At 39.0% G+C, this 10,559-nt stretch overlaps 1 protein-coding gene across 1 annotated transcript in view; it reads right to left on the reverse strand.

Annotated features, from left to right (window-relative positions):
* Nucleotides 1–910: 910 nt before the first annotated feature.
* The window catches only part of DIRC2 (disrupted in renal carcinoma 2), a gene marked incomplete at its 5' end in the record, with an annotated part of 117,951 nt that continues 108,302 nt past the window's right edge, over nt 911–10,559 (reverse strand). Inside the window, one exon of the mRNA XM_019522807.1 lies at nt 911–6,550. Within this exon, the coding sequence (XP_019378352.1) occupies nt 6,435–6,550 (116 nt within the window). The remainder of the gene's footprint in view (nt 6,551–10,559) is intronic.

Below are 10,559 nucleotides of genomic sequence, written 5' to 3' on the forward strand. Positions count from 1 at the left end.
AGAAACTGAGGCATGGAGAGCACAAGTGATTTTCCTGAAGTCACACAGCCAAGCAAGAATAGAACCCAGACATCCTGCCTTCAGGTGTTACCCTTCAGCCAAGCCACTGCCATCCAGCCAGGGAAAACCATTTATTTTGGCTTTTATAAACACACAAGAACTATGATTATGAGACCATCTCAAACTGTTTATTTATTTAGTCCTATTCCACCCTACCCAAAAGGCTCAGAGCAGCTAAGGGGACAAGTTTTGAATAGGAACAGGAGAAATTTATATACAGAGATCCAATTTTCTTTATCCAACAGCCAGAAAATGAATATATTGACACATCTAGATGCAACTAGTAAAGAAGTCACTTGCAGAGTAAATAAGGGTGCTAGATGCTGTAAAAAAGGAATGAGTCAATTGCAAAAGCTAAGTCATACAACCTTGGCCTGTTACAATTTGAAGAAGTGTCAAGCTGGTCTAATATTAATTCTAGCCCAAGGGGTATTACAGGTAAGAGAGCAACGCAATTACAGATCTCATTCTTGAGAAAGTCAGCATGCACACTACATATTCATATTAGGAAAGATTTTTTAGTGACGCTGGATAACATGGGGTGTCTACATGAGACACTACGCTGCTGTAGCATTGAGCTACGGCAATGTAGCTCACTGCTACGTCTCTGTAGCGTTGGTGGGCACAAACCACGACGAGCGACAAGCTACCTCGCTGTAACAAAGTAGCTGATAAAAACTGCGCCACCATTTAGTACGTCCTAAAACAAGTACTAAATGACAGCACAGTAACAACTGTGCCGTGGGGGGCATGTGTAGATGCGCCCACAAAGTGGCTTCTGCTAATCTTTTAACTTACTGAGATAATCCACAAGAGCAATATATCAAGAGCATTTGACAACTGAGGGATACAAGGAAAGCAAACAATTTATACCCACTCTCCTGGCTGCTGGGCCAACTACTGTCACCTCAGCAAATTGTTCAAGGATGAATGTAGACCAGACACAGTTAACAATTCACCCACCAACTAAGCAATCACATTTCCTAAACTGTAATGTGCAAGTGCACCACCTGTTCAGGTGGAGAAGAGGAACCAGTGATACAGGAATAGGTGACGAATTTTTTCTTGGCCTAGCTAAAAACAAAAAAGTAGTAAAGTTCTCCTCAAGTGCCTGGATTCTGTGGGACCTAGGATTTTTAGGCACTTCCCTTGAAATTTTTCAAAGAGGGTGAAAATTATTTCCTGAAAACCCAGTCCCTTTATCAGAGGTCTCCAGGGGGGTCATCAAAAAATGGAGGCTGCCCCAAATGCCAGCTAGGTGTACAAATGATTGCATGGTGTTCACTTTGCTTACTACCTATATGCAGATCTATTCAAAAGAGCATGCAAGCGCACTGTGCACCGATGGTATTTGGAAGAAGTTCATATCAGAACGCATTGCTCCAAATACGGCAAGGATGCAGGGTGAAAAACAGGAGCGCAAATACTTGCCCAAATATTTGCTTTTGCTTGTTGAAACTCAGGACAAAGAAGAGCTTTCATCTTCATTTTTTATTGTTTTATCTACCTTGAAACAGGAACTGTAAATGGTAAAAGCAGAATGACATGTTTTTCTGATTTTATTGTGGCCTTCTCAACCTGCACTGAAACAGAAATTTGAAGCTGCTGGCAGCAGCGCTCCTTGATGAAACGCACAGAAATATTCCAGTGCTGTCTCCAATAATACAATGAGAATTTTTCTGTGTCTTATGTGCACTGGGACAGCACCGTTGTGTAAAAGTCTGTGATTAACCATCACCTTATCAACTACATGGGCTTTCTGTAAAGAAACTAATAAATCTTGCCTTGACACCTGTGATATTACATACTCCCTGGTGGTCTAGAAATCAACTTGAACACTGACTCTGTTGATCGGAGTGATGAAAGTATTAAGATCTTAGAGTTCTTTTCTTTATGATTGCTAAATTTTCTGACCCTGCTCCATATTCTGGACCCAGTGAAGGCTATGGGAAAGTTCCCATTTATTTTAAATAAGGTTGGCATTCAACCCTATTGATGAGGGCATGCCTGCAAATTCCACTAAATAGTGAGAGGTGCTCTACAGCTTAAAACAATGACATTTCATTCAAAAATGTTAACTACATTCCCAGAGCTACACCAACCAACCCAGCAGGTGCCCTGCCAAACCATCATCATGAATTAGTCAGAGCCTAATGCACGTAATAAAATATACAAAATAGCACCCAGAAACATCTCTACTACAAGAGCTAGTGACTGCATGATTTTCTTCCAGATAAAAAACATGACCCAATATGAAAAGTGAAGATTTATCAATGAGGAAAAATTGCTGCTGCTCTCACAGCTTAACAGGATGTCTAAAACACATGGGATAAGATGTCCAAGTCCTCATCATATTCCAATGATAGTCAGTCCTAACAAATCTAGGAACTCTTCCCTTTCTAACAGCAACCAATATTTTGCATGTAGATCAATCCCTTTTATTGATGTATTTACAATGTAAGACTATGCATTCGCTCCCTGCTTAGTTGGATAGTTCTCCATAAACTCACATCTGTTAATATTCTCCAGATGATAAAACTACTTCAGTATAATCTGATATCCAATAGTACCATCTGGACATTTGCTAAATTCCCAAGTTGGAAGCTCCATGATACACTTGGGCCATTTAGTGAATATAGTTTTCCTGTGAGAACTACCACAAATATTGCCTGCTATTTCCAGGTAGCTTTAATAATTCGCTCATGTTGACACTACAGAGAACACAATGCAAAGAACATGCTAAGACGTGTGAAATGGTGCTCTTTTCAGTGATTTCCTAAAAACAGAAAATAACTATGTTTAAAATTATTGACTAGCTGTCTTGGCCAACCTTTCTAGGCCTGACTGGGAATTCAGGAAGTCTTTGCATAGACACGCATTTAAAACAGAACGAGCTATTAACAGAGAAAGGAATCGTGAGGGTTGGGAAGTGAAGAGAATCAGAAAGCAGGGATGGAAGTGAAGCCCGTCTTCTAACCCTTATCTGCCTCGTTAGCAGCATGAAAGGCAGCAGAGCTGAGGAGTCAGCCAAAGGAAAAAGGCAGCAGAGCTGGAAGTTGAATTTAAAGCTATTAAGGCTCCAAGTGAAAAAAAAGGGAGGTGCAGCCAAGACTGTAACTACCTATTTAAAATGAAGGCCTGTTACAAGAGAAATGGTCACTGCAAAGCATCCTTCCTTGCATTTTCAATACAAACTGCAGCATAATTGTCCCTCTTTTAGTGGCTTTGCAGAATTGCTCTTCTGGCTTTTAGCATGAAAAGTGACTCTGAGTTAAAATAGGAAGGGAGTACTGTCATTTCTCAAAGCACTTTCCCATTGAGAAGTCAATTTTACTTTGGTACGGAAGTGTTCGGTTCTAATCAGTCAACAGCAATACATGATTACGCCCTGGCCAGACAAGAAAACATGTCCATTGTTACTCCAAAATTACAGAGGTAAGAACTGCACTTGCACTCTGCTGTTGGCCAATAAGAAAATGGAAAAATATTTCATTTCTGAATATGACTTGGGACTACTGAAGATTAACATTTCAGCAATGTTCAAAGCTCTCTCACTACAGCAAGAAAAAAAAAAAATCTCACTTTTGGTAAATTCAAGTCACCACAATAGTTTTTACCTATATGAAAGTAAAATAAATAAATAAATAAAACAGGCGACATGATTCAACAGTCTTATTCAGGAAAACTCCCCATGGCTTTAGTTAGGATAATGACTGAACTCTTTTAAACATCTCAGAAAGCATATTTTAAAGTTGAAATATTTTATTCCCCAGTCCTCGTCCCTAGATGTCCTTCTCCCCAAGTCCACAAACCTGAACATTTATTTCAATGAATCCCAGCAGCAGTCTTATCAATCATGGAACTTTACATAGTGAAGAACTGATCTTGTTTTTACTTAGAAGAAATTTCCCTTAGACTTGGCTGCATATGGGCTGCAGGATGCGATCTGTAGCAATAAAGTATAGTGCTCTGGTAGAATCTTACTGGCCTATTTGGTTTTATGGAAACTGCATTTTGGAGCAAAGCCATGGAGTGTTTTTCCATCTGACAATGATCACGGTGGTAGAGAAAATGAGAGTCTCTGCTTCTCAGCAAGGTGCCTGAAAGTGTGCAGGTTTAATTCCAATATAGCTGCAGCAGGTTGCTAAGCAGGTCTCAAAAGGACCAAACCAGAATTACCACTCTGTCCTGGCATCGCACCTGTAAACTAGAATTCTTGGCATGAATGTATTTTGTAGCTTTGCACGAGACAATGGGTAACAGGAGCTTCTGGGTACTGATGCTGTTTCAAACAGTGAAGCAAAGCCAAGAAAGTTGGATGGTTGTGCCTTTGCACCAAAAACCTGAAACGATGATAAAATATGCTTCTGGTTGCTCAAAATGTGCTGGCTTCATTTATTTAAAAAGTCTCAATGCCAAGTGGCTCAATTTGTTTATGAACGGTGCCTTTCAAGGAAGGATTCTGCTCTTTTAGCATCTGATGTAGCCAATAAACCCAGTCCTAGCACCCTGTTACTTATGAGTGTATATATATGTCCATTTGTCTGAAAACAATAAAAGCAGATGCTGTGAAATTAGTTATTTTGTTTTACTGCACAAGCAGAGTTTTGAGCTGAAAATATTAATGAAATATTCTCTCAGCAGAAAGAGAGGCAGACAGACTGAACTGATACATGTCTGAAGGGTAATGCACTGATTAGGTTTTATTTTTATGAGTTACGGTGGCTGTATTACTCAAGAGTGATGGAGCAGAGCCCCTCGCAGGAGCAGAGGGCGTTTGATTTAGATTTCTCGTTGAAGCAGAACATTACATGCCAACATCCTCAAACATGCACACATACACTCTATATAAAATAGCCACATTAAGAAAACATTCACTCAGTGTAATAAAATTCACGTTGTGGCGGGTATGCTTTTGCAACCTCATTTGCCGAAATGACTGCTTTGGTTACAAACAGTGGCTCTGCACCCACCATTATTTTAAAATAAGTCTATATGCACACACATGCTATAACTTATATTATATAGATATATGTTATACATGTTTATGCATATACATTAATGTGTGTATTTATAGACACACACACAAATATTAAACAAACAGAGCACACTCAGAGTGGAAGTACTGCAAATAATGTTGAACTAAACTAAGAATAAAATTCAGAAATTCCTAAAAGGTTTGAAACTGAGTGACAAAACTACTCAAAGGTACCTTTACTATTTATGTTCAAGTAAGGGCCACAATGGCCAAAGTTTAGTACTGATAAAAAAAAAAAAAGTTGGTGTTGTAGTTCCCAGGTTGTGTTAAATTAAGTCACGAATATCCCAACATCATTTGCCATTTTGCTAATAACAAGGGTAGGTCAGAAAGTCAGAAAACTTTTCAGGAAGAGAACACTTATAGAACTGGGTATCTGAAAACATTATTATTTAGACAGCCTTACACTGTAAACTAATCTTAAAATCATACATGCACTATAAGACTGCAGTCTCTGCTCAACAAAGAACTCCCCAAATTGGAAGCTGTACACCTACAGTACCGAGGGGCATGAAATAGGGTTTTACGGTGAAAGACGGTATTAGTTGGAGATGAAAGGGTAGTAGTGATGGCCATTAGAATATCAACATTTACCAACAGTGACTATATTGCAAACTTCCAAAATACCAGTTATTTCCTGTTTTAAGTGGATAGAACAACTGCAGCATTACAGATGCTACTGTCAGCTATCACTAGATTTTAGTGATAACTATTGCCTAGCTATTATTACACCAATCATTGAATGCACTCTGGCTCTGGGGCAAAAATTAAGCTTTTTCAACAACAGTGCAAGGTCCATTAAGAGTATCCAAAATGGTTAAAGACCAAAAAACCAGCATCTTCTTACAGAAATGGCTTTTATCGAAACACAACTATAGCTTATAAGCACCACATTATTTTAGCTTCTGCTACAACTGGGCATTTAACAATTAAATTAGTTACTAATTTAAAAGTTAATCGAGTTTTGAAAAGATTATCAGCTATTCTTATTTGGAGAGAAGACTGAAAGATTACTGGTGCCTTGGTCCGTATAGACACCTCACGCAATCTTGAATTGGCACAAATATCTGCACAGTTAATAGCAACAGGTACAGCCTTTTAAATTAAATATCAGTTCTGACACTGGTGCTCTGATTCCCATCCAAGTCTGACACCGGTTATCTGGCTGTGATAAAGATCAAAAGGGCATTTTAAAAAAAAATAATCTTCAAAACTGAATAAAACTGCATTTAACATTTTGTAGCTTTTCCTCCGTTCAGCTGTGCAATTCCAAGCAAATGTGCAGAACGCAACATGGATTCCCAGTCCCTTCCACAACTCCACCAGTTCTGTGTTTTTAAACTGAGACGACGACATCAAGATACAGTCGATCGTAGGATTCCCTGAAGCACAGAATAAGGAGCAGACTGAGCAAACATGACCCTGGGAGGCACCAATTGAACCAAGAAATCTCTGTAAAACAAAAATAATTTAGTGTCAAATTTGTGCAACATATTTCATTGTTAAAGCAACCAGAATATAAACCACTGAATTAGAAGATGTAGCTCATGGCTTTGAAGAACCAGCTCGTCTCTAAATGCAAAACAATGACAACTGTGCGACTGACAGAGAAATGAAATGTTTTATGAGATGCTGTTATGGATTTCTTTTAAAAGAAGTCCGTGTCGTTAATTAATTTTACTCTCTCTTATTCCCCTTGACAGTTGGAGAGAAAAAAAAATCTGCCATCTCCAAGAGAAAACAAACCTCCCTGAAACAGTAGTCTATTAATTATTTCTCAGATTTCTACAGGCTAAGAAACAGCATAGATTAAAAGGATAATATAAACACCAGCACTTTGATTCTGAGTCAAATCTGCTCCATGATTTGGATGGGGAAAGCCAATTTTTCAACAGAAACTTCTGCATAGTCCAATCAATCCAACTTTTAAAAGTACCATAAAAGCTCTCCACCAGCCTCTCTGTAGATATAATGTGCTTGTTCTTAAGAATATATCATTCTTCTGGGTATAAAAAAGTTGCCCTGTCAGTCCTCCTCTAATTATTTGTTTAGCAGGTTTAATCTGAAGGCAGGGGCAGCACAATTCTCTTTTCAGAAGCATTATGACTCTGCCTGAAGTTCACTGGAGAAGCATCAATTTTTCAGGAGCTGGTCTTTTACTTCAGTCAGTATTTCTACCGAATTTTAAACACCCCCTCAAGGGCTACTAATCATATTAAAGGCTCCTGCAATGCTGCTTTAGTTTAATCCATAAGTCATACTGCTAAAATGTAAAGCTATATTTCTGTTTGGGAACACAAAACAAAACCAGAAAGCTTAGGAAACCCCCAGAAAACAACAATGCAAAAAAACCCCTTATCTTTGTTCAAGTAGTAACACCCCACTGCAATCTTCTTTGTTTAACATGAAATTGCTTTGTTTAATTCCCATGAGTTATGAGAAACATGCCCCCCTCTATGATTTTCTATACTTGTGCGTAAGTGGATTGAACATAATCTAACCCAGACATCTAAAGACTGAGAAATTAATGACCTTGTAATTCCTCTCATTACTTGCTATACTACAAGAATCGCTGGCTCATTGGTCGATTTATGTTAATATACTGATCGGAAAAAAGATCCAAGGGTAGAAAGTAAAAGGGAAAAAATGCCCCTGAAGGAAGCCTGATTAAAGCAATGTGCAGAGAATGAGTTTCTGGCATGACGATACAGTGCTAGAAGTTAGGCTAAGGATTCGGAGAGGCTTCAAATCTCCCAGTCTAATCATGTTAGCTGCAGCAGAATCGTCAATGCATTGGAAAACTTCCAGAACTGGCTCCTTCATAGCCTTAGTAATTGGGACACTAATATCAGAGTATGAAGAAAAGGGAGAAATGGGAATGAGAGGGCTGTATAATCTAAAAGTGAGAGAGGAAAAAGACACCAAACTCCCCTGCTCTCTGGGTTATTTGTATCATTATGGAATAACAATAAAGGGTGTATGAAAATCAGAGGAAAATTGAAGAGTGATTTAAAACAAGGCGTTTTTATTGCAAAATCATTTTTCATCTTCTGAAGGATTTTTCTTTTAATAACATGGTCCATAATGTAAGAATGGGTGCTGATCAAACCTTAGAGATTATGCAAATAGCGGTGCTGTTAATCATTTGTGGCACTATATCACTGAGAGTGTATTTTCCTCCAAATAATAATATAAACTCATGTTTCATCCCTTAGAGAAAGGTGGAGATGGCAAGAATTTGGCTTTATGTACTTAGATACCTTTTATGAAAAAAGGACTAGAGTACTCTAAATTAAACTGAATTTCACAATTCTTTAAATTGTCATTTACAGAAAGAAATCCGTCAGTCCTGTCCAGATGGCATCATGTGCTATATTATAATGCTCTATGGAAAATGGATTTATAATACTGACCCTACACTTTTATTTGGAAGAAGACTGAAAATGTTTAAAGTTTGTTTCACTTGATTTTGCCAATTTAGTTTAAAATAACGTACATAATTCACGTACCCTAGCATTGCAAATCTAGATTTCACTGAACTATCATTGTCATTTTAGAAACCTTCTAAAAAAACCCCATCATGTCACTTTTGAGCAGTAGGTATAATATCAAATATTCAAATTGGTTTTTAAAATGTACAGACCGTGCGCCCTAACTGATGTACTGAATCTGCAATGCAGCTGTAAGTACCTCTGTTCACAGTTAATGGTAGGTAGTAAACCAGAGACTATGCTAAAGCATGTGAAAGTTTGATCCATTAGATAAACACTTTCCTCTGAAGTTTACCAGCCTCCTTTTAGGTAGGGAACATCAATATTTCAGATCTTGGTAACAATATTTTTGCATTATGATTAAAAATACTCTTTCTGTACCAACTAAATATATAGATATATCTATCTCTATATCTATATGTAGAAGTAGATATCTATCCCCGTCTTCTAAATATGAAGTAACAACTTTTAATTTTTCAAAAAGTATTCGTAAGATAGTACATTTGGACTCTAAACCTCTGTCATGTTGTTGACCTTCACCATAGTAACCACATTTCTAAAGGCAAATTAAAATTTATTTATTTATTTGCAAGCTTTTGGGCTCACACCCTTCCGCAGGCAAAGGAAAATGCAAAGATTGTAAAGTTTCTCCCAGGGACAAACAAAACTTCCTATGAAGGAACACGGCTACAACCTCTATCCCCGATACTAATGGTTATGCATGCAGCCTGCAACAATCAGAGGGAGCCAAATCAACCTGAACCCCTGGATGAAGCAGGGCGAAAGCTAGAGCAGTTTTTCTACTTGTGCATTGTCGCAGGCTTGCTGCAGCTGCTTTAATGTTATGCTGTTAATGTTATGCCCTTAATAGAATATCCTGCTGTTGAACAGTGCCAAAAATGGGGCCAGGAGAGCTCAGTCTGAAAACTCAGGCAACTAGAGCCAGGGAGGCAATAGCTGCGGCTTGCTAAGGCTAAGCCAAAACCCAGAAAAGGCAAAACCATTAGTAAAAATTTGCAAGGCATGGGCATGGGTGCAGGGGAGAATGGAGCTCATGAAACAAGCCCTTAAAGCAACTACGGTTTGGAAGGACCAGGAGGGTCTGACCTAGCACCTGGGGGTGGAGGGCTTAAACAGCTGGAAGAGGGTTCCTGCTGCGAGCAGGAGACAGAAGCCCAAGAGCCAGGATACTTTCCACATGAAGACAGAGCAACGGGAACTGTGTAGAGCAGTGGTCTCCAAACTTTTTTGATAGCGCACTCCTATCAGTAAAAAATGTTTGAGCATGCACCTCCAATACATGTATATTTATTTATTGGTAAATTATATACACGTATTACTTTCATACCGTACGTGACATGTGACTGTCTGACATACGGACCGAGTGAGGGCGCCAGTGTCAATCCGTGTATTAAATATTAGTAAAGCTTAACTTTTCTTATTTTTCTACATAAAAAATTAAATAAAAATAGAAGTTCTAATATTTTCTTCCCGCACCCCAATGGATCTTCTTGCGCACCCCCCCTGGGGTGTGCACACCCCACTTTGGAGACCACTAGCGTAGAGAAGAGAGTGAGCAAGAGAGCGCAGGCAGGTCGGTGGATGATTGAAACCTGAGGACCATACCAGGACAGACGCTCCGTCCGGGAGCTCAAATAAAGAGTACGAAGTGCTGGAGATAACTGGCAGGAGGAGGAGGGCGGCAGACTAGCGGTGGCAAAGCCCAGTCTGGAACTCCCTTCGGGTCTGGGAAGCCGCACCCCCCCTGCTGTTCATGTGTTGTGCTGTCCGTTTGTGTTGATTCCTGCTGGGAGGAAGTGTGCTGGAGGTCCAGGGACAATGAAGGAGGACTGTAAACGAGCACAGCGGGAGTGTTTGAGCTAAGTGAGTCCCCAACCTGCTAAAAATGGCCAGAACATTATCATTCTTTGTAAAAAAAATATATATATATATATATATACACACACACA

Source organism: Gavialis gangeticus, unplaced genomic scaffold, assembly GCF_001723915.1.
Source record: "Gavialis gangeticus isolate Ggan-Ray unplaced genomic scaffold, GavGan_comp1, whole genome shotgun sequence".
In the NCBI taxonomy this organism is placed as follows: domain Eukaryota; kingdom Metazoa; phylum Chordata; order Crocodylia; family Gavialidae; genus Gavialis; species Gavialis gangeticus.